The 24,587-nt window shown below is 40.2% G+C and overlaps 2 protein-coding genes across 5 annotated transcripts in view; both read right to left on the reverse strand.

The window, feature by feature from the left end:
- LOC143710147 (caskin-2) overlaps nucleotides 1-18,841 on the reverse strand; it is a 61,332-nt gene extending 42,491 nt beyond the window's left edge. For 3 of the 4 annotated variants that reach the window (XM_077201115.1, XM_077201114.1, XM_077201113.1), the window contains exons 1-2: nucleotides 18,399-18,601; nucleotides 17,688-18,033 (exon numbers count right to left, since the gene is read on the reverse strand). In XM_077201115.1, the coding sequence (XP_077057230.1) occupies nucleotides 17,688-17,781 (94 nt within the window). In that variant the 5' untranslated portion in view covers nucleotides 17,782-18,033; nucleotides 18,399-18,601. Of the gene's footprint in view, nucleotides 1-17,687; nucleotides 18,034-18,398 lie in introns of all 4 variants that reach the window. The other variant, XM_077201116.1, reaches the window with a different exon arrangement.
- Nucleotides 18,842-20,043: 1,202 nt separating this feature from the next.
- Nucleotides 20,044-23,563, reverse strand: st6galnac1.2 (ST6 (alpha-N-acetyl-neuraminyl-2,3-beta-galactosyl-1,3)-N-acetylgalactosaminide alpha-2,6-sialyltransferase 1, tandem duplicate 2). The gene is made up of 9 exons (XM_077201264.1): nucleotides 23,435-23,563; nucleotides 23,079-23,307; nucleotides 21,794-21,956; nucleotides 21,531-21,699; nucleotides 21,176-21,314; nucleotides 20,988-21,091; nucleotides 20,756-20,839; nucleotides 20,551-20,650; nucleotides 20,044-20,424 (listed from the first exon to the last, which is right to left on the reverse strand). The coding sequence occupies exons 1-9, from the start codon at nucleotides 23,539-23,541 to the stop codon at nucleotides 20,245-20,247; spliced, it is 1,275 nt and encodes a 424-aa protein (XP_077057379.1). The 5' UTR covers nucleotides 23,542-23,563; the 3' UTR covers nucleotides 20,044-20,244.
- Nucleotides 23,564-24,587: the final 1,024 nt, after the last annotated feature.

The raw sequence follows: 24,587 nt of genomic DNA on the forward strand, positions 1-24,587 counted from the left end.
GTTAGTGTAAGGGAATAGAATATACAGTTTGTACAGTATAAAAATCATTATGTCTATGGAAAGTCCCCATAAAACATGGAAACACTACGTGTGTGTGTGTGTGTGTGTGTGTGTGTGTGTGTGTGTGTGTGTGTGTGTGTGTGTGTGTGTGTGTGTGTGTGTGTGTGTGTGTGTGTGTGTGTGTGTGTGTGTGTGTGTGTGTGTGTGTGTGTGTGTGTGTGTGTGTGTGTGAGAGAGAGTGAGAGAGAGAGAGAGAGAGAGAGAGAGAGAGAGAGAGAGAGAGAGAGAGAGAGAGAACCATCCCTTTAATTGAGGCTTATTCATGAGATCAGTCAATGTCTACAGATGGTCTCATTATTCAATCCTGTCAAAAACACTGTCTTATAAGCCAAGCAAGATTCCAAACAATCCGAATTAGGAATGATTTCCAATGAATAAACTTTAAGCAACTTAAATGTTCCTCTCTTTCCTTTTTTGGAACATGCAAATGCAAACAAGTGGAGTGATACAAACAGTGGAAAGTCCCAGTGTCATTGCATCTTCAAAAAACAAGATACAGTTAGTATAAATCCAGAATGCAGCTGAAACAGTTATTACCAGGTCAAAAATCATCTACCTATTAAGCCCCGTATATGTTATAAAATATTGCCTCTTACCTAGCCTATAGTATAGTCCTAAATGGTCTTGCTCTTTTGTAATTTGTGTGTAATTTATTGAACTTAATAGGGCTGTTGAATTTTGATTAAAGGGTAAGTTCGGCGTTTTACAAGTAAAGCCCTGTTTTAAGATCGTTTCTGATTAAATCGAATGGTTAAGATTAAAATTTGGACACATGCTGCTGTCCCGAGAATTTTAGGTTTTTGTGTTAGCGGTTTTATCGTAGTTTTTGGAAGAATGTCCGGTTGTGAGACATTGGAAAAATAGTTCCACAGTTTTACAACGAACGGTACAACACCTGTTGGAAAGCATCTTTTGCAGCGATTTTTGCGTGAGCATATCAGTGAACACCCCAGACCACTCTGTGAGTTTCACGTCTTTGTAAACTAAAGTTTAATGCGTTTATATGAATGATTGTTCCAGTGCCCCTATGAAACCATTGTATAGGTGGGGGGTGCTAACACAAAAACCTAAAATTCTCGGGACAGCAGCATGTGTAAAACTGTATTTTCTGCAAGCTTTTTTCAAGGTCATTTTAGGTGTCTTTTCAATAAAGGACACTTGGAGACCTAACTTGTCTTTACCTTGACTGCATTCCTCATCCACCAAAACTTCTAGTGAGATGCTGGTTTGCTTTATCCAGCTGACAAACATCGTTTGCATATTATCAGGTCAGGGGTGGGATGTTTTGACGTTTCGATCAGTCTGTATTTCACACAGCGCGATGCATAGCTCGAGCTCTTCAGAATCAGTCACAGATAAACAGAGCAATTCCAAGATGACAGATGACATATCTGTCAATATGACAGAGCTTGTGTTTTAAAGCGAAACACACAGTGGAATGAGTAATTCACTGAAAACGCAACGTGAGTCTCTATTCGCTCTGCCATCTCTGATGTAACCTACCTGGTTCTCTTACAAGAGTATCTCTCGTACTGCGTAATATCTTACGCTATGGGGAAAACCTCTTTTCCACGAGATATTGAAGCCAAAAAATTATCCTTAATTTTGAATCAATGTAAAACGAGTTGCGACAGCATGCAGACATAGGCAAGGCGGCTCGCGTGCCTATTGGCTGACCTGTGGCAACAGCAGCAGCCTATCGAGAGAGGCCCTGCGTCACATGATACCCAATGGGGGCGCTTCACCCCCATTTACGTCACGTCCCGCCAGAATAGGCATGGCCTTGGCCTATAAAATAGCTCGACAGGCTGATACAAACTGATTTTCATCTCTTCAGCGAAGCACTACTGCATCGCTGGATCCGGAGTGAGAAGCCGCGCCGTCTGAGAAAAGCCTCTGGGGGACGAGCCTTCGAGCCTGAAGCCACTGGCCTTCACCTCGCCGTCATCAGCCGCCGTACCTGCTACACTTTCCTTTCACTTCTAAGAGTGTGTGCTCGCCGCTGCGACTCACACTCTCTACTGTCTATACTCTCTCCTAAAAGAGCTGCATCTTTTTAAAGATGTAAAGATCCTGCGGCTCGTGCCGAGCCACACTCAGCGACGGGGACCGCCATGTCATCTGGGTTTCCTGCCTGTGTGAGGATCATGCAGCTCTTGCTCTCGTCGCCGGCGGATGCACGCAACTGGCTGGATGGATGCTTCCCCAAGAAGGACCAAGCGCCGTCACAATCCAGGCCCACGCCTTTTCTTCCTGAGCTTCACGAAGAAGTCGCGAGGTCTTGGAACGCCCCCTTCTCGGCCAGGAGGCGTACCTCTGTCTCTGCTGCATTCTCCACTGTGGACGGTGCGAAAGATAGAGGGTACCTTTCTCTTCCTCCAGTGGAAGCAGCGGTAGCATCCCATCTCTGCCCGCCCTCTGCTGGACGGCGGGCTCAGACAGTGCTGCCATCTAAAGCCTGCCGAGTGACGTCAGCCATGCACGGTCGCGCTTACACCGCCGCCGGGCAAGCTGTGTCAGCGCTGCACACAATGGCCATCCTGCAGATCTTCCAGTCCGACCTTCTCCGTAAAATGGACAAGGAAGGTGTGGAATCGATCAACGTCGCGGATTTAAGGAGCGCTACAGACCTGACTCTACGCGCTGCGAAATCTGCTGCACAGGCTATGGGGCGGAACATGGCAACTCTCACCGTGGCTGAGAGACACCTGTGGTTAATGCTGTCTGAGATGACGGATTCAGAGCGTGCTGTGTTTCTCGACGCGCCCATTTCCCGCTGCGGCCGGATTTTCACCGAAACGTTTCGCTCGTCAAGTTTCATGCGATGTGTCTGTTCCAATGTATTTAGCAATCAACAAGCCGGTTCATTTGCCCGCTTGCCTGCACACAAAAGCCGTTTTTATGGCTACCCAGATAAATCCAATAAAGAGTGTATTTTCTGGTGTTCCGGCCACGGCCGATGGTGTTATGAGTGTTGTAAGAATGCCAACGTCTCAGTGCCCATTCCCACACACAGACACAGCCCCCACAGTTCAGGGCTAGCACAATTAAAACCGACTCATGTCAATTGTGCAAAAAATTTAGTGAATGTGCCCACGACACAGCGTCCACAAACACTACACGATGCGTGTCCCACGGTTTCTGTAAAAACAAAACTAACACATATTAGCACAAGCCGATGGTGTTTTCAGTGCAGTGAGTGTGCCCGCCGTCCCGCGCCCACATCTGACCCCACACGGCTCAGAGCGAAGGGGGGCTATACAGCAGATATTTTCTGGTACCGAAAAAAGACGGGGGTCTCAGACCCATTCTAGATCTGCGACAGTTGAACAGAGTGCTTGTGAAGTACCAGTTCAGAATGCTGACAATCAGGAAAATCCTCGTGCAAGTTCGCAAGGTAGAAGGGTTTATGTCAATAGATCTGAAAGACGTCTATTTCCAAATACAAATAGCGTCACGTCACAGGCGATTCGATTCACCTTCGAGGGCCAGGCATATCAATACACAGTCCTACCGTTCGGCCTGTCCCTAGCACCCCGTACATTTACGAAGTGCATGGAAGCGGCTCTCGAACCCCTGAGACTTCAGGGCATGCGAGTTTTGAACTACTTGGACGATTGGCTGATTCTAGCTCGATCACACTCAGAGCTCATAGAACACAGAACCACATTACTCGAGCATCTCGAGAATCTGGGTCTCACAGTCAATTGGGCGAAGAGTTCGCTGTTTCCCAGTCAGAAAATTTCTTTTCTGGGAACAGTGCTGGACTCGCTGTCTATGACAGCACGTCTGTCGCCGGAGCGCGGACTGGACATTCAGCGCGCCGGGAAATCCTTCCGCCGCGGCTCTATAGTCCCGCTCAAAAGGTTTCAGAAAATGCTGGGCCTCATGGCCTCAGCATCTTCGGTACTTCAGCTGGGCCTGCTTCGCATGCGCCCACTGCAGTTATGGCTGAAAGCACTAGTTCCACCCCGGGCATGGACCTCTGGTCTGTTTCGCCTCAGGGTCTACATAAAATGCGTTTCGGCTCTGGAACCTTGGAAAATAGCCGACTGGTATCAGTCAGGCGTGAGTCTGGGGACTCCCTCGAGTGTGAAGGTGGTGTCCACGGACGCCTCCATCTCGGGATGGGAAGCGCTGCTCGAGGGCAGACCGTTCTTTGGCCAGTGGTCAGAACGGGAAAGGCTTCTACACATAAACTGTCTGGAAATGCTGGCAGTCGACAACGCGCTACGGCGCTTTTGTCCCCAGATAAAACGCCATCACGTCTTGGTCCGGTCGGACAACATGTCAGTGGTGGCATACATAAATCGCCAGTGCGGCATCAGGTCCCGAAACCTTTACAGGCTGACGGAACGCCTCCTGGTCTGGGCTCAGCACAACCTGCTTTCACTGAAAGCAGCACGTGTGCCTGGTCACCTGAATCTGGGACCAGACAGACTGTCCAGAAACAATGTCCCAGCAGGGGAATGGTCGCTGCACACGCAGACGATCCAACTCCTGTGGGAGACATTCGGCAGAGCGCAGGTGGACCTGTTCGCGTCCCAAGAAAACGCTGGCCCTCGTATGGCCCCGTATGGCCCCGCTGCCCCCTCTATGTTTTTTCCCCTGTCTCGCTTCTGCCTCAGGTGTTGGAACGAATCAAGGAAAACGGATGCCCAGTGCTGCTCGTGGCTCCACTTTGGAAGAACCAGAGTTGGTTCCCAGTCCTGATGCAGCTGACCAACACTGCCCCGTGGCCTATACCGGTGAGGAGAGACCTCTCTCAGGCAAAGGGCTCGATTTGGCATCCTCGCCCGGATTTATGGTCCCTACATGCATGGGCCATCAACGGGTACCCGCTCACCTCCCGGAGGGAGTGTTAAACACGATCACGCAGGCTACAGCCCCGTCTACTATACGGCTCTATTCCTCGAAATGGTCGGTGTTCTCTGCCTGGTGTCAAGCTCAGGGCTTTTCACCCATTGACTGCGGGGTTACGGAAGTGCTTTCCTTCCTTCAGGAGCTGCTGGATAAGGGCAGAACCCCATCCACGCTCAAAGTATACGTGGTGGACATAGCGGCGTTTACAAAACCGACGTCTGGCCAGTCACTGGGGAAAAACAACCTGGTCGTGCGATTCCTCAGGGGAGCTCGGAGGCTGAATCCTCCCAGACCCCCCTCAGTCCCTGTGTGGGACCTTTCTACGGTTTTGGAAGCCATGAAAGGTGCCCCATTAGAGCCAATCCATCTGTCAGACATGAAACATCTGTCTTTCAAAACAGTGTTTCTTATGGCTCTCGCTTCAGTGAAGCGCTTAGGGGACTTACAAGCGCTTTCAGTAAGTACATCATGTATGGAGTTTGGGCGTAATGACTCAAAAGTCATACTCAAACCAAGGCACGGGTACGTGCCCAAATCCCTCAACACACCGTTCAGGGCCAAGGTTATTTCCCTGTGCGCCCTCCCGGTTCACGATGAGGAGGAGGATGTGAGTCTCCTTTGCCCTGTAAGGACACTTACCCCTTTTCCACCAAGGCAGAGCTAGTGCTGGTTCGGAGCCAGAGCCTAGTTTCAAATCGGTTCTTTGTTTTTCGACCACCAAAGCACCAGCTCCGAACCAGTAAAAGTGGTTCTTAAGTAGCACCAAATCATTGCTGGTCTAGAAGTAAGAACCGCTTACGTCAGCGGCTGGGGGCGGGGTTACCGTGACCAACAAGACGAACAGAAACTTGTGACCGCCATTTTTTAAATAGCAGCTAATCGTGCTAATTACAGCTCTATTGTAATCTCCGTTAATGCAAGTTACGGCGAGCTGCACGAACGTTCTGGATTCGCCGTGTTTGGACAACGATGTAGGTTTGCAAAGCCATGAGCATAAAAAGTAACGCAATGACCGCCATTGTTGATGGAAGGCTTGTTCGAGATGCATCGGAGCGGTGTGGACTGATCGGAGCTGCGGGAGTGTTTGGTGAGCATACGACTCCTTCTGCTTTTGGATCGCTCTCGCAGTGCTTCGATGTCTTTGCCGATCGGTCTGAGAGAAGCCGAACCATCTCGAACAAGCCTGGTGTGTTTGCCGCTGCCGCGCTAGCGTTGCTGCGCAAAATGAGATGACGTAAGATCTGGCTCTGCGATGGCTCTCTAGCCTGTGGAAAAGCAAACCGGTTCTTTGAAAGCTCATCAGTCGAACCAACTCCGAACCGGCACTAGCTCTGGCTCTGAACCAGCACCTGGTTCTTGTTGGTGGAAAAGGGGTAACTGAGAGCTTATGTGTCCCGCTCGTCTGTCTTCAGACAGACCGAGCAGCTCTTCGTTTTGTTTGGCGGTCACTCCAAGGGACTGGCCGCATCAAAACAGAGCCTATCCAGATGGATAGTCGATGCCATAGTGCTGGCTTACACTTCTAAGGGCCTGCAGTGTCCTTTGGGTCTCAGAGCGCACTCCACGAGAGGCGTGGCCTTGTTGTGGGCGTGGTCTAGCGGGATTTCCTTGCAAGATATCTGTATGGCAGCAGGCTGGGCCTCGCCGTCTACATTTATAAGGTTTTATAACCTAGAGGTTCCCGCCTTACAGGCCAAGCTGCTGTCGGCCTAGAATTCAGTACTATCTGCCCCGCTGCACCGGTGCAGAATGCTGAGTTTTGCTTGTGCATCGCTCACTGATCGATAGAACAGCTCCATGGGTGTTGAATAACCTGTACTTATATCCAGTTCAGGCTGAACACGTTCACCCTGTCTGCGTGAAACACTGTTAACATAACTAGCTCCTGTAGGATGCTATTTCATGGGAAATGATGCTTGCAGCCTCTCTTCTCCAACTCTCTGTGAGTCTATGGTGATTATGCACTATATGAGCCCCGGGCTACTGCCCTTGGGACTTTGGTGTCGGATCCCAGTACGCACGCACGACGTGTTGCATTGTGTTCCCCATAGCGTAAGATTATTACGCAGTACGAGAGATACTCTCGTAAGAGAACGTACTCGGTTCTCTCTAGAGAGGGAACGAGTACTGCGTATCTTGCCGTGCATACAACAGCTCTGGTTCGCTTCAGCTATGAAAACCAGTTTGTATCAGCCTGTCAAGCTATTTTATAGGCCAAGGCCACGCCTATTCTGGCCCCCATTGGGTATCACATCACGCAGGGCCTCTCTCGATAGGCTGCTGCTGTTGCCACAGGTCAGCCAATAGGCACGCGAGCCGCCTTGCCTATGTCTGCATGCTGTCGCAACGCGTTTTACATTGATTCAAAATTAAGGATAATTTTTGGGCTTCAATATCTCGTGGAAAAGAGGTTTTCCCCATAGCGTAAGATGTTACGCAGTACTCATTCCCTCTCCAGAGAGAACCGAGGTTACGTTAGTAACAGAGTACGTTTTCTTCATTACTGCGGTTTTGAACTGATTGTTTGAATAAATTCGCTTACTAGATCACTGGACTGAAAATTTTACCAAAGTTTAAACTCCAGACTTCTAAGATCAACTCCGTGACGTAAATTACGTTAATGAAGCAATTTCACAAGTAATATTTGCGTTAAATAATTTTGACACGTTAAGGATTCCGAATTATTCGGAGCCGATTAACCAATCTTCTATCACACTACAATCCATCAAGCTCTCAGAACCCTGGGCTTTTGATGGTACCATATCAAAATCTGCCAAAGAGCTTTTTCACATTTGGCTTCTAAACTCTGGAATAGCCTTCTTCATAATGTTGCGGGCTAAGACACACTCTTTCTGTATAAATCCAAAATAAAGACATCCCTTTAGCCAAGCATTCTTAATTGCATAATCATATTACAATTATATCTGGATCTGTTCGGATCCAGCCTTTGCGATGTTTTCGGGCGATGCCGATAATTTCTAAGATTTCAGATGATGGCAACTTTGGATCGACAAACAAAATTTTCTAATATCATCCCAATGTATTGTAAAATAATCCTTGTATTTTAAACATTATGAGCACTAATTGTATTTGCTGCCAAACACACGTTTGTTGGTTCAGCTTAACATAATACATGAAGTTAACCACATAACATGTAGCCTATAATAGCTGTTTATTACTGCCATATGGACATTACTTTGATGCAATCATTGTATTTTCTGTGAAGCTGCTTTAAAACAATATGTACTGTGAAAAGATCTGGAACCAACGATTCTATAATGCCAGTTAGAATGTTTGGTCACACTTTATATTAGGTGTCTTTAATTACTATGTACTTCCATCAAAAAATAAGAACAATGTACTTATTGTGTTCATATTTTATCACAAAACACTATTAAACGCTGCTACTGAGGTGGGATACGGGTAGGGTTAGGGACAGGTTTGGTGGTATTAGTAGGTATGGGTACAAGGGAAAGGTCAACGGTGTAATTATAGATGTAATTACAGAAATTAATTACAGCTGTAATTACATGCAGGTATTTTTTATTTTTAAGTACAATGTAAAAACAATGCATGTACACAATACTGTAATTGCATTCTATCAAAAGATGAATTTATATGTTAGTACATACCTGTAGTAAAGACACCTAATGTAAAGTGAGACCAAATGTTCTAATGATGTGGAGAAGTAAAAGAAAAGAAAAATTAAACATTTGAATATTTGGAATAAAGAGCACTGTAAGCACTGTAACATTAAAAAAAAGAAACATTGAAAAATCGTATGCTCCACCTGTCGCTGAAGGGAAATTGTGATTTAGGTCACTAAGTGAAGAGCGAGGAACTGTCCTAACTGTCCTAACCAGCGCAAGACTGTCCTAACTGTCAGTGACAGTAGACATGTCTGTCCTCTAAACAACATGGAGATATGTCATCATTTTAAATGAGCTCTGAACTACAGCATCCTGACTGCTTTTATCTCAAACGTGGAAAAGAATCTTAACTGTAAATGTAAACGGTGTTCACTTACCTGTCAGTACACACACAACTGCCTGCCCCATTTTGACTAATAAACCTAAACTTTTATTTGTTTTCTTACATCCTATACACTTCAACCAATAACTTGCTTAGAAACCTTTTCATCCAATCCATATAAGCCTCAAAAAAGATCCCGTCTCCTGCTCCAAATCACACTGCAGGAAATTGGATCTATAACTATTTGTATCCTCCAGCATAGTGGGAGCAATGAATTCCTGCCCCCACATCTTCTGGATTAAAACCAATCAGAAAAAAAATCGTATTTATTGTGAAAAATGCATTTGTTATTCCCGAATTATAGTCATCTATGGCTATCAGCTCACTTCAAGGATTACTTCACTTCACAATTAACATTTCCTAATAATTGACTTACCCCCACGTCATCCAAGATGTTCATGTCTTTCTTTCTTCAGAAGAAAAGAAATTAAGGTTTTTGAGGAAAACATTCCAGGATTTTTCTCCATATTCAATGGAGTTCAATGTTTGAAGGTCCAAATTGCAGTTTCAATGCAATTTTAAAGGGCTCTACACGATCCCAGCCGAGGAATAAGGGTCTTATCTAGCGCAACGATCGGCCATTTTCCACAAAAACAAAGAACCCTACCTTTTTGGACCGGAACACGCGTGACCTTTCAACAGTGTTGAAAGTGTTCTTCTTTCAGCCAAACACCAAAATACTGAGCCAAAATACTTAGCCCTGGCTCTTCCAAGCTTTAGAATGGGAGTAAATAGTAACTGAGATTTATAATAAATAAATAAACGCATCCATCCATCATAAAAGTAATCCATAAGGCTCCATGGGGTTAATAAATGCCTCCTGAAGAGAAGCGATTTGTTTGTGTAAGAAAAATATCCATCATTAAAACTTTATAAATTGTAATCACTAGTTACCGTTAACGTCCATCCGAGCATTCACGAGAGAGTCGAGTCGGGTCAGAGGTCACTCTTCCACCGGAACTCAACTCGCGTACGGCTGTTACCAGAAGCCAGTGATTCTACTTTATAAAGTTATGAATATGAATATAAATATTTTTAAAAAAGGCATCGCTTAACTTCAGAAGGCCTTTATTAACCCCCTGGCGTCGTATGGATTACTTTTATGATGAATGGATGTGCTTTTTTGGGCTACAAAATCTAAGTTACTATTCACCCCATTATAGAAAGGCTTGGAAGAATCAGCATATTTTTTAATATAACTCTGATTGTGTTTGGCTGAAAGAAGAAAGTCATATACACATAGGATGGCTTGAGGGTGAGTAAATTTTTGCCTGAAATGTAATTTAAAATAAAAAAAGCATAATTGGGGCACTTTAAAATAATTTAGCTACAGTATGCCTATTATAAGTCATGGTCTGGACAAGAATAGAAACACCATGAATATAGCATACTAGTCTATATTTCTAAGTACTCTTACTTATGTAAGGATATGGAAGAAATAGTAAGAGTTGTATGCTTTTCTTAAATAAACCACACATTGTGTTAATTTACTGTATCCCACAATACAATACACTCAACTTGAACCCCTATTTTCAGTGATAAATAATGAAGTAATATCAGCAATGATTTTAAACACCTGGTTCTTGACTCATTAATTTTCATGATCAGACTTTTTACATAAAACCGTAAAATGCAAAATAACCATTTTAATTTCCAAGATGATAACTGGATGCAATGCAATGTACTGTGTAAACTGTTTATCATGGAATAATGCTTACCATATCATTCTATTTTTCACAAATTGTAGCCAGTACACATGTATATACATTGCACAATGTTAAGTAGTAAGCTAGTATTTCATTCAAAATATGGCCACAATATTATATATATGTTTTTAAATATAACAAGAATATATCATTATAATATAATAGAGTATGAAATTAAACAACATAGATGGATTATGTCAAATTTGAAAAACAATGCTCAAATCCCTTCCCAACTTGTTTGTCTGCCTGAATTTGGTTTTCCATGTATATGGTTACTGCCAACAAAAAATTAATGCAAATGTATTCAATAGACTTTCATTGAATCAAACTTTCCACTAGTTTGGTGCACACCAGGGTTCGGATGGCAGCATTCACACTTTTTCAAATCAACTACACAGAAATCACAGAGTTTGTTTTTAGTTAGTTTGTTTTGTTTTCAAATTAAACCTGTCAAGTATGAACACACACCATGTTGTGACAAAATGTTCAAGAACTGTTGCATTAGTTCATTTTAATTAACTAAACTGAAAAAGTAGCAAAAACACAAAACATACATGTGGAGTACACACAGATCGATGGAGTTCCCTACATCTATTTTGGCCAATCCAACAAGTATATGCTGACATTGTATCAAATTGCCGTCAAATATTTACTATGGATCTGAGGGGTCTCATGTTGGGCTAATCACAGGCCCCTGTTGTACTCCAACAGACCACCCCACGGCCAGCGGGCAGAGGGCACAATGCCAACAGAGCTATGAACTTTACATATGACTGTAGGGGAAGAAAAAAAGTTGATGTGGGTCTTTCAAGAAGAGTTCGAGTTTCAACATGACAACATTCCAGACATGGCTAACCCACCCAATCTCTCAATTTTCATCTATGTCCTTCTCTCCCTCCCTCACTCACAGTATCCACACAAAAGCGTGTGTGGAAACACAAACACCCTTTGTGTCTATCAACAGTGGTCTTTTCTCGTTGAATGGAAGAGCTGCTTCTAATGTGGGCATCCTTCAAATGAAATGAGCCACAGTAACCGCACAGGGCTCAACCACTCCCCAAACCCACACAATAAACATAATGAGCAAATTTAAACGGGACGGGACCGTGAGAGAGGAGAGAGTGTGAGTTCTCAATGGGCCTGAAAATGACAACCCGACCCGGCCCGTGGCTTTTAAAGCCCGGACCCGATGTAACCCGACACATCAACAAGAAGTATCTGCCCAAACCCGGACCGCGGCCTGACGCCGATTTTCTTTTTTTCTCTTACACGTATTATCATGACCAGCAGACGGGAATTCAGATCAACCTTTAATGTTCACGTCTTTTAACAATAGCCTACAAACAATACAAACAACTGAAACAAACTTTAAATATATAAATAGGCTATATAGCCTACTAAATATGCCTCAAATAAAAATCTTCTGGACGACCCTGTTTTTTTTTTTTGCAGTCATGTTTCATCAGCACCTTGCATTTTGAGCATTGCACATAACCTGTAGAATTTCCATCAGAATCCAGCACCACTCCAAACACTTTCCAGACCTCTGATTTTCCCACTCCTGTAGTAGCGACGGTGAATTCACCTGCGGCAAGTTTACTTTTCACCAACTCCATCTTCTTCTCCAGGCTAAAGGCGTGCACGCAGCGGCGTCAGGTCTGCCCCCGCGATGCACGTTGCACGCAGCAGCCAGACTTTTTTTACGGTGAACAGCAGCGATGATTAATAAATGTTTTCACTGAGCAGAAAAGATTAAGCCCGATGTCCGACCCGACCCGAGTCATTTGCTTATATTTTCGACCCGAACCCAGCCCAAACCCGCGGGTCCCGTCGGCTTTGTCGGGCTGACCCGGCCCGCTGAGAACCCTAGTGTCTAAGGCATAATCAACAATAGCCCTATATACAGTATACACAAGTTTTAGGAATTTGAAACATTTATGCTAACAATAATAAAGTCACTGAAAGTACATCTGTGAAAATGTCAAACTAATATAAGCTCTTAGATTGTCTTTAATTAATGCCAAGCCATTTTGAAACGCAAATTTCAGAGATGATAAGACTTAGAAGACAAATATCTTGTTGCAAAACCTCTATTTTTTTGCACTGTATTACAGTTAAGCAACGTTATCATTCTGACAACCTTGCAATGTTTCATACATACCAATGCACACAAGTATTTATTTTGCATATAAAACAGAAGAACGCATACTGCAACATTCAAAGGTTTGGGATCTAGCTATTCATCAAAGAATCCTAAAAAAAAAATTATCAGCACAACCGCTTTCAAGTATCGATTAGAGTAAGAATAGTTCTTGAGCACAAAATCGCACATTATAATGATTTCTGAGGAATTATGTGACTGAAAGACTATTTAATAATAATTTCACAATATTACTGTATTTTATAAAGAAATTAAAGTTCTAAATTTGAAAAATTTGACAATAACATAAGTCAAATCAAGTAAGTGCGGTGCAACTAACATGCAGAAAGTCATTGTGGTCATGTGACAAAAAAAAAAAAGAAGATCCCTATAGACCCCTCCCCATTAATGTGACAAGGTCATTCATTTTTTTAAAATATCACATATTTTGACCTTTTTATAAAAAGAGTCAAATGGAATAAATAAAAAGTCATGACTCAAGGACTATTCTATGACTTATTCACAAATGTGTCGGTGTCACATGATCCCAAAGACTTTTTTTATTTTATTTGAATGAACACAAGCAGGTGTTGGAGGTAAAGCTCTCAACAGATTAGATACTGACTTTAATTAGATGGATCACTTCTGATTGGGTTTGGCTTGCCAGAATCAATTTGGGGTATAGAGTTGAATGACCTACCTACTTTGTTCCAGTAAACAGTAGTGTGAAACACAAGCAAACAACCTCTCTACTCTATAACGGTGTGTAAAAACTAAAATCAATTTTATTGGAACAAAGTGGCATTAGAAATGAAGACTGTAAGACATGACCTTGGACTGACAAAAGACAAACTTCTCATCTTTGCATAGGGTTTACCCATGTGGATTTCAGCATCCAGACCCAGCAGTCACATTACTGTTATCCCATGAGCCTTTATGACAGTGTGTTCAAAGGGAATTACCACTACAAAATAGGGAAAAGGTTTTACTGTAATACCTTTCCAAAACACTGGATCTCGGATCATTTCTTAAACAACACTCTGCCACATGATGAAAGCCTCCCTGAACAAAACAAGTGGAAAATTGTCAAGGCGTCTGAGCTCACTGTCAGTGGATGAGCGAAGATAAACGAAAAGACCCGGTTATGTAACACACACACACCACATGACTGTGCACAAGGGTGACTTATACTGGTTGGATGTACTTTTAAAATAATGTAAATGATCTTGCAAAAGACTTACACAAACCTAAATCATAAATGCAAAGTTTCACTAAAAAAAAAAAAATATTTATTTTTTAATTATTTATTACTTATTCTGCAAACTACTATCCGTTTATTGTACGCACACTGGGTTATACGAATATGTCCATATTAAAAACAAATCAATGAATAATAATTATTACATAAACATGTTTTTTCATTCTTCTGCCACATTTAATGGCATGAAGCACTAAAAACTGTACTTAAATATAACAAATCACAATATTGACCTTTTCACAGACTTGAGATAAACTCGCAACAAAAAAAGGTAATTGTAAATTTTCTAAAACCTCACAATTCTGACTTTTTTTCAGAATTTCACAATTATCTGTTATGACTTTTTCCTCACAAATGTGTTTGAATCTCACTATTCAGACTTTTCTGAGAAAAAAAACTGCTTTTGACTTTATCTTTAATATTAATACATTTATATTTAATTCATTCAGTGAAGCTTATAAAGCGTTATATTTTTGCATTTGATGATTTAATTTGTAATTTTATATTGTATTTGTCCTATTGTTTGTAATCTGATGTTTTGTTCCCATTTTTAACATAAAAAATATAATAAAATTACCTGCCTTGCTTTATTACAAAAGACTATGTAATGATTGCAGTCAGCTTAAAGGGCATTTGATTTATAATATTAGGTTGACTAAAATGGGAAGAAAAACTAAAAAGGGGTCAAGATTCACATTTAATTCAGTGGGATTTTTTTTTCTTCTAGACCTATTAAACTGTCTACCGCAGTCAAATAGGAAAAGTAACACAAAACAGTAAACTAGAATCAAATCTATGCATATATCGAATCGATTTGAATCGAATCGCTAGGTAGCAAAAGATTCCCACCTCATATACATGATTATCTGTCTATTTTGTCTCAAAATGAAAATCTTTACCCAACCATGGAGGAGGAAGTAAAGAAGATGGTATTTAAGATAAACTTCACTGATTGATCCTAGTCAATCACTTGGATGACGATAAAATCATTACAACGAAAGCAGACATGGTGTTCTGATTTTATCTCCTGCATAGTCTGGTTTTGTCACCTGCCTTTGTAAGGTTGATTTGGTGCTGAAGACTGTAAACAAAGCTGCAGAGAACAGGTCAGATCAAATTCACCTTGCTAGTCTGCACACTGACATTTTGAATATGAAGGCGTCCTTCTATTTAATTAACAAATTGTGTGAAATTAATGCTATTGGAAATAACCAGGCCAGTAACGTTGTCAAAAAAAAGAAAATCTGTTGTGAATGAGCTGAAGCTTGGTGGATCATATGACCAGTGGCTATAGTGATTATATTGTCCAAAAATATTTTGTTTGCTATCACATTAGTAGGAAAACACACTTTTGTTGCTTTACCTGTTACAGTACATAAGCAAATGACGACGTGAATGTATTGTGATTTTTGAAGCCCGTAGAGATTCGCTATTATTTGCAACAACAGTGAAACCGTGAGACGGATCAAAGCTGAAAAGTGGACTAACTACGCAACTAAACTCATATTTATTACAGCTACAAACAATTGCTTTTCTCACTGACATATACGTGATGGTTATTTTGATACCAAAAGTGTAGTGTTGAAGTGTGAAGCATGGAAATGATGCAAAACAGGAATTACACAAAACTTAAGATCACTTTAAAACAAATTAGGAAGAGCGCATTTACATGCAATCACATTCAGTAAGCAAAATAATGTGAGTCTAGATTTAAGATCCATGTGTCTTCTGATCTGCGCTGTTTGTGTTTTCTACAGTAGCCTTGCATTCTGTAGGCTAATTAAGCTAAAAATAGAAAATGTATGCACGCTCTCAGATAATGCTAATAATACTGTCCATCCTTTAATTATCTGTAGTTTCGATGAATATTTAAAAGCTGACTGTAAGATGCAGGTCTGCTCAGTTGAAGGAACGGCCGGCTTACTCAGTTTATACTAGATCTAGTGATGACTGACAACATCGCTCATGGATTAACTCATTGAGCAGATTCCAAAACAGTTCCGAGCAGCCTGACCCATCTGTCATGAGCAAGAGGTGAGAGTATTAAAACATGTATATGCTTGCATTTAACATGCTTTTTGTGGAAAAAAATCACTGGCTTGGAGTCAACTTATGTGTCTTGCTGGTATTTACCCCAGTCTTTTACATGGCTACTACATTTTTAGGGAACAAAAGCAACTGAAAGCAAAGCAGCCCATGGCATTGTTAAGGAACAGTGAATGCTGTGCTGAAATCCAGCTCTCTATAAAGTTAATCTGTCAGTTTGCCATATGGGTTATCCCTGATTTGTAACAAGACAGGTGGGGGCAGGGAAGAACACAAGATACTAGATTTTAACTAAATGGAAGAATGAATTTCAAGGTTTTTCCGGGTTCAATACAAGTTACGCTCAATCTACAGAAACTGTGAATGATTGACCCTGCGTTCCTTTTCCTTAAAGTGGGCATGAAATGAAAATTCACCAAATATATTTTAAAATGCATGTTATTGATCTTGAAATATGTTTGATTTATAGTTTTTATCCCCTCTTAATTTTTAATTAAAATATCATAACTTCTCGCTGATGGCGTATGGACTTCCCCAATCATTTCAGTCCGCTTAATCCCTGCCACTTTCTTAAATTTGACCTCAAGCTCACATTCAGATCTGCCCCCATCCGATCAATATTCGATTGAACCAAGCACTATGAAACAGAGTCCAGTTCAAATCAGAAAGACATTAATTTGATATATAAATAAATAAAAAGTTACTGAAAAGTTAAACAAAACAAACCCAGTTCCAAAAATCTCCAAGGCACTTAATCAAAAGCCTTGACATGATTAAGATCGATAGCCTATGAATTTGACTGACAGGGAACACATTCAATAATTAAATTCAATATTAATAACACTGTGATCAATATCCTGTAGCAGAATATGACCATAATTGGACTGACTATCACTATTCAGATATGCAAGTGAGTTCATTGGCCGTCTGGCTGGGTGAAAACTGACCCTGTTTGGCCTCCAGTCGATACGGTCTCAATCTGCTTGGGAAAGACTTACAGACTGTCCTGAAAACATCCTCTGCAGGTGCACTGCACAAACTTGAACCCTACTGAGTAACAGACTACTTGTTTTAAAGGTTTTGGCATACTATTCCAACTAAAGTTTATGTCTTAAGGTACCCGTAAACATCTAGTGTTTACATAAAGGAATGGCCAAGAAATGCTAATGGTATTTTCATGTTCAGATTGGATGCAGTTGTTGTTTAGTGTCATACAAGGCTGATTGAGTGATTAGTCCAGCGTTATTGCTAATGCAGCACAGACGTCAAATAAAGAAAATGAATTCTTCACCTGAAGAGTAATCTGGGAAACAATAACAGCATTTTCAAGAATGATTGTACAGGGTATCAAGTTGCAGCTTAGCGCATTTAAAATATTTTAAATGTGAAACACTTTTTTAAAAAAAGAGATGAAATACTTAAAGCATGATGTATAATATGATCTGCTGCTGATAACATATTGACTCAGTACATGATGAATTTGTTTACTACATTTACGAATGTCTAAAAAATTGCTACAAAACTATATTATTAGCAAAGGACTAACTGTCAAAAGAAAAACATGTGCCTTAAAATAACTCACTATTTCGGTTGGTCTTGATCTTAGCCAGAAGTTTATGAGCTAAGGGAAGGTCTCCATTCTTCACAGCCAGAAGAAGGTCCTGCTCCTTGCCCATGGCTCTTGTCCAGCTCTCAGAAGTGTGTTACAATCTGGATTCACAATGTCATGGTTCTCTCGGTTCACGAAGCCTAGGATATGGCTTTTTTTTTTGGTCCAACTTATTTATTTTTTTAAATATGGACAAAACATTTAGCTTTTAATTTTTATTGAAGTTGTTTTTAAGGTCCTATGCTACATGTTTGTTCTTGAGCAGCGCGTATATATTGAATGTAAGCCATCCTTAAAGCCAGAAACATCACATGGAAACCTATGGGAAGAACACACATGCAGTGTTATTATCATAATAAACTTTAATATATTTGAGCATAAAACACCGTTTCTGAAGAAAGCAGTGTATGGAATCTTGAGTCTATAAACAACTGTATTTAATTTCTCTTTCATTTGAAATAAACAGGCAACCAATCACTTCAAAGACAACCTTAGAGCGCTTTCTGTGATCGTTTGGTTGTTATGGAAAGTAGGCTACCGGACGTATAATAAGATGTTTGAAATAACCCTAAACAATAATGACAACTTTCCAGACCAGTTACTTGTCTTAATGTTTTTTAAGCTAAATTGGGAATAGTAGGCTACTACACTTGCCATATATACCTGAATGATAACATTACTCACCAATACGTAGTCAGGTCGATTAAACGCTTAAAGCCACTTATTCCACGAAACCGAAGTAGTTCAATAAGTATAATCCCGTTTCTGATTTCTGTTGCTGTTGGGAAAATCGCTAAAGCGCAATGCCATACTTGACTGCGTTTGACAACACTAGTGGCCGGTGCGTGAGCGCGCGCGCGCGCGTCTGTCACGCGCCTCCCCGGTGTAACTCTCTTCCTGAAAGGTGCGCTTTTAAGTTTCTCGCTTCAATTTAACGATTCCAGGAAAAAAGGTTAATGGCGAATATATTCTATACCATTCTCTAAATGTTTACATCGATGGATGCAATGTTCTAAAGCTGTCTATATCTTTGCATGTTACATGTAGCCTACCGTTTGTATTTACACCGTTAGACTATGTGTAAATCAATAAGACTAACCTAACAGTTATCCATCACAATTGTATCCATATAGTAATTTCGGAAATATAGTCAAGGCAGACATCTGTGAGCTTAATGTGAAGTCACTGTTGTTTCTAAAGTAAGCGCGACATCTGGTGCCTTAAAGATGTAATGTCCTCCAAATTTCAAATTTCAAAAACCTTTAAAATCTTTATATAATCAAGCTGTTAAAGTATTAGATAAAAAACCACTGAGATATCATCACTGTCTGGTTTTGGGAAAATACAGTATGTTAAACTTTGATAATATAACTGTGTATGCCAATGTGCGATTAGTTTTTAAAATTTTGAATAATATAGCGCCTCCTCCCCTGAAAACATTTGTACAGTTTTGTTCAGAACAGATGACTAGGAGCACCAGGTCAACAAGTTACAATGATTGCAGGCTGCCTAAACGTAGCTCGGCCTTTGCACAGACAGCCTTCTCATTCAAGGGCATTAAAGAATGGAACAAACTCCCACAGAGTCTAAAACTTACTTTTGACCTGAAGATTTTTTCTATTAATACAAGGAAAGTGCTATTGGACAACCAGTTGTGCCAGCATAGATAATTGTGTATGTAAATATGACTTTTTAGTGAGGTTTTATTGTAGTAATATTGGTATGATTTAGTTAGACTGATGATTGTAATGGGGAATGGTTGAATGCTAGCTGTATTTGAGTGATTAATTATTACATTTTATATTGTATATTTTGTATTGCAACTTACCTGCTCGGGGACTGCAGATGGAAACTAGCTTAAGCTAAATCTGGTGCAAAGCATCTTTAATTAATGTTTTTTTGCACATTGTCCCTGTTGAAATAAATAAAAGAAAAAAAAAATTTGTCCTACACACAAAAAAAGAGGGTTTATTTTACATTTACGTAATTTATTTGAAAAATTGATTAAGGATTGTTCAATTAAATTACGAAAGGATTATTCATTTTAATTTGATGACATTTTACAATTTAAAAAAAAGGCTTAATTTTTTTGAGTGAACATTTACATGCAACCATACACTAGATGTTAATTAGGCCTAGTCATTTACTGATTACCTAAATGTTACAATATGCAGAAACGACTTGAAAGGAGATCCATAACTTTTAATAATTAGCATCTTATCTAAACGCAAAAGACTACTGAACTAGCTTAATGTCTGACCTCTAATATGCTCCTCAGAGTTGCACATGATGATATAAGAAAACAAAATTGACTCTGGAAATTCCCAGTTGATTCATTGTTTATTTCAGACTACAGATAGCCTACACAAAGTAGAAACTAACAATGCAAAAAGTTATAAAACACACAACATTTGCAACAAGTTACACCTCTTTCTTAATGTGAAATAACACAGACTGAACTATATTCCTTTTCTAGTAATTATTTGGGTCAATAAGGAAACTGAATCACTTTTAAGAAACACAGATTCACTTAGATATCAGATTTTCCTAAATACAGCCAGATAAATTTGTCGTCATGAAATTTCTTCCAGGTTTTCATTTCTAAACTATAATCGTGATTAGCAAAAAACACTAGTTTAGTGTATTTGGTGTCATAGTAGTAGTTTGGATATTTCCGATAGTCGACCGTGCTAAAACCATAGACTCTCACCTACGTGAAGAGCATGAAAAACAAGGTATCACTGTAAGATGATACACTCAGTGTTGATGTCATCTGATAAAATAAACATAAATGCCAATAAGTAAACAACAGTGCTTATTTTTAAAGATCACTTACAATGTCACACGTGTGCATAGCCAGCATAAGTGTAAATGCGCCATTAGTGGGTCTGACCAACCACCATCTTTTAGTTTTTAATTGTTTTGCCCTAAGAAACCTAAAATGAAAAGTGAGAGACATGAAATGACAAATAATGAAACTGTAACTTCATGCACTAAACATATTCTAACATGACTAATGTTTGCACATTTTTAGCCCCTACCTGTTTCGCACATATCTCAGAAAGTCTGGATGGAGGATGTAGTAAGAACTTTCATTAAAATTCCCACTGTAATAATTCCTTGGCCTTCAAAATAATAAATCATTGAACGTTAGGGATAAACAAATCAATATTAGTGTGTAGACGACAATTTTCAACTAGGTTAATCGCTCTTATTTTTGGTTTATGATGACAAATATTGATTGATAATTACATTTCTGTTAGAATGACTTACATTCGTCCATTATATGCTCCTGATGGTATTTTTCTGTTCTTCATAAGGGACTCGAGAAAGTTGTAATCTCTTGGACCCTCAGGGATTAGAACATATTTAATGTCCTTCCATAAAAAGGCCAACAAAAAAAAACTATTAAAGGTTCATCCAAAGCAGCTCAAAAGAACAATTGATAGTTTAGACACAACCTTGTCAGTAGGAATCTGTTTGAAACCTCTGTTTTTGTGTATCATTAGGGACTGGATTAAGGAATGTGCTGTGTGCACATAAACAGAGGTCCTTTTCCCAACATCCTCCTCATGTCCTGCTATAATGGCTGCATTCATTCTATCAGAAACAAACAAGTGAATAAGTGGTTTTATTAAATCAGTACATTAAAAAAAAAAGTCAATATCAATATAATAAAACAGTCCATATAGAAGCTTTCACAAGATATCGTGGTTTACACATTTTCTCTTTTAAAAGTGACTAATTTAATCTGCATTTAAACAATGTTTGTTCTTAATAACTGTTTTACCTGAACAAATTTACCTAACTATTTACCTGAACACATAATCATTAGAGTCAATCTCCATTCCTAGCCTGGAGCCATTGAGAATGCCACCATTCCCAACAACAGCACAGTGAATACAGCCATCTTTCGCTCTTGTAGGTACTTGTAGTAACTGGGTAGATGCAAGCTTAGGGATGGTGTCAACAGCTGCTTTTATGGCTATAAAAAGGAGGAAATACAGTATTATTTTAGCTTAAAGCTATAATAGTAAACCATCTATATGATCACGTTCATGCTTTATGATTAAACAAACCTGTGTAATTGAGTCCCATATAGCCAAAGGGGTTGTTAAAGTGATAAAGCCGGTTCCACTCACTCACGTTGAGATGATCGCTTTGTAAAAACAGCTGAATGTTTGGAATAAACTTCTCCATAAACACTGGATTAGAGGAATTTCGCAAGGATGCCGTGCATTCCTGAAAAACATGTTGGGAACATCTTAAACCGTGTAAAGCCTGTAAATGGAACAGTTCATTGCACCTTTAGACAATTTTTTTTTTTTTTTAAGTTTTGCATACAATACCAGCCAAAAGCAGCACAACTGTTTTCAACATTGATAATAATAACTATAAGTTGCTTCAGTCCAGTAAATGTTTGTCTTATTACTAATAAGTCATCCTTATGTCGTCTCTGTAAAAAAAAATCACAGATTTCACAGAAAAAAAGACTCGTACCACAACCTGAAGGTGGCCATTTAAAAAATGTTACTAAAATTATTTGCTAAAAAAAAAATGGATGAACTATCAGTCAGAGGGCAGAAGGCATTTAGAAGATTGTGTAAAACAGTTTTAAGTAAGTTTTGTAATCATAATTGAAAAGCTTTAGAAATTAATGTATTCAATATGATAGGCTTTAAGGGATAAAGGGTAACTAAACCCCTGGTCAGAGCCTGACTCCACCCACTGGCAATATTTGAAAAATGCTGGAAACGTGGGCAGAGCCCAGCGGAGGGGGGCGTGCACCTGAGACCCGCATCTGTCAGTATGGAACTTGCCTACCTCACCAACAACCCCTTACGTCACGAACCACCCCAAACATCCAATAGGAAAATTCAACTGCAGTAGCCACCGTTCAACCTGAAGAGGGTAGCACTCAGACGTTTTTACACCATATATTGTAGAATTAAAACACTTTATACACAAATGTCAAAAAAGTTACTCGAATCAATGAACAGTACTAATAAAGCCCCATTCTTACAGATCATTAACTAAAAAAAGTTGGTTTAGGGTTTAGTTACCCTTTGAAAATTTTTCACACGTAGCCAACAGAACAAAAAGTTTTGTGATCATCACTCAGTGCTAATTCAAAATGAATCAACAAAGAAATGGCCGAGAGAGTGAAAAATGCCCAAATCCAATCTGTGAAAGCCAGATAATAGATCAGTCTAGACCAGCTCACCATTATGAGGCTGGTTTAAGAGCTATTTCTTTTTCAGCAGGGTTAGGCTATATCAGTCATGTCACCCATTGGCAGGATGTTCACAAACTTTTTTTAAGTGTTTTTTTTTTTTAAGTTATGTTGTTGTCCACTGTACTTACACTCGGTTTAAACTGTGGATCCAATCGATACAGATCCTCATATTTCCACTGGGGCAGAGCAGTAAAGTTGTGCTTGTCCATAAAGGGCACAAGGGTTGATTGAGTCCCAAGAGGAACATTGTTTGCTCCTGCGTCAGTCACAACAGAACTGTTGGTTGGGTCGGGCTCCTCAACTCTCTGCAAAGAATCTGTGACATTGTCTTCATCCACCCAAAAGTTGTAATACTGTCTAAGGAGAATGGATTGCAGATATTGTTATAGCCTGTGACATGATGCCAGTAGCCTACTAATCAAAGTAAAATGTTGAATTTAAAATGACACATTTGAATTCAGTAGCCTACATTTTCGTTTCTTACCGCACATTTGCTTTTATAGTGTAGTTTTCATTGTAAAAGATTACAACGATATACAAGAGTATTAAAGTTATAAGGGAAGTGACAAAGAATATCCTTTGGAGAAACATCCTCAGTGAAAGCTTGCAAGCGCACCTGTAAACTGATTAGGCCGATTACCGACGACTCAAGTGAGCTGCCTATCTAGAAACATTTTTGAACATCATTTGCGTAATAAACTGTCGACACTATGTAGGCTACGCACTTGATATTCAAATGTTTTAAGCTGCCGCGCCATTTAAACACTGCCTATTCTTACAGATTTATTTTTGCATTTTTAAATAGACGCACAGTGTTCTCAAACTCAATTCCTGGAGGGCCAGAGCTCTGCACAGTTTTGCTCTAACCCTAATCAAACACACCTGATCCAGCTAATCAAGGTCTTCGGGATTGCTAGAAACTTCCTTGCAGGTGTGAGTTTGAGCTGGTTGGAGCTAAACTGTGCAGAGCTGTGGCCCTCCAGGAATTGAGTTTGAGTTTGTGGGCAATTTCTTCTCTTTCTTTTGCTTAGGCTATATAGACCTTATGTAGCCCCGCCCCTTTTCAGCGCTGCGCTCGTTGTCTTTTGACTTCCGGTCTGTATTTTCACAGTGATCTTGCATAGGTATGAATGAACTGCTCGTAAAAAAAAATTCCCGGTCGACATTTGTTAAGACATCTGCTTTACAATGCTTATGATAAACATTACAATGCTCATTTTGTTAACTCTACAATAAGTAAATCCACTTCACCAGCTAATTACTCCTGGACAGCGATGCCATAGAAATATACAGAGCGACCGCAAAAACGGAAGTTCAAAGAAAATATTCTAAAGATGACGGTGCCCACGTTTCTCTGGTGCATAAGGTCTATTCGTCGCTGAAGATGATCCTTACTGCAGAACACGAGATCCAGGGGGCGAGGTTGGATTTATATACTTTGCTCGACCAGATGAATCGGCATATTTCAGAAGTGGCAGCCCGCAATTTTAAGTTGCAACATTTGAGTGTGTTATGTGTGCATGCAGTGCAGTGTGAAATAATTAATTAGTGATTTATTGTTTAGTTCTGTGTGTAAGTTCTAATTTTTAATGTCCTGTGGTTTCCCTCTAATGCTGGTTTAGTCAGTGTGCATACGA

The sequence above is a fragment of the Siphateles boraxobius genome, unplaced genomic scaffold (assembly GCF_051911475.1).
Source record: "Siphateles boraxobius isolate OS27281-9 unplaced genomic scaffold, OSU_SipBor_1 46, whole genome shotgun sequence".
NCBI classification, from domain to species: domain Eukaryota; kingdom Metazoa; phylum Chordata; class Actinopteri; order Cypriniformes; family Leuciscidae; genus Siphateles; species Siphateles boraxobius.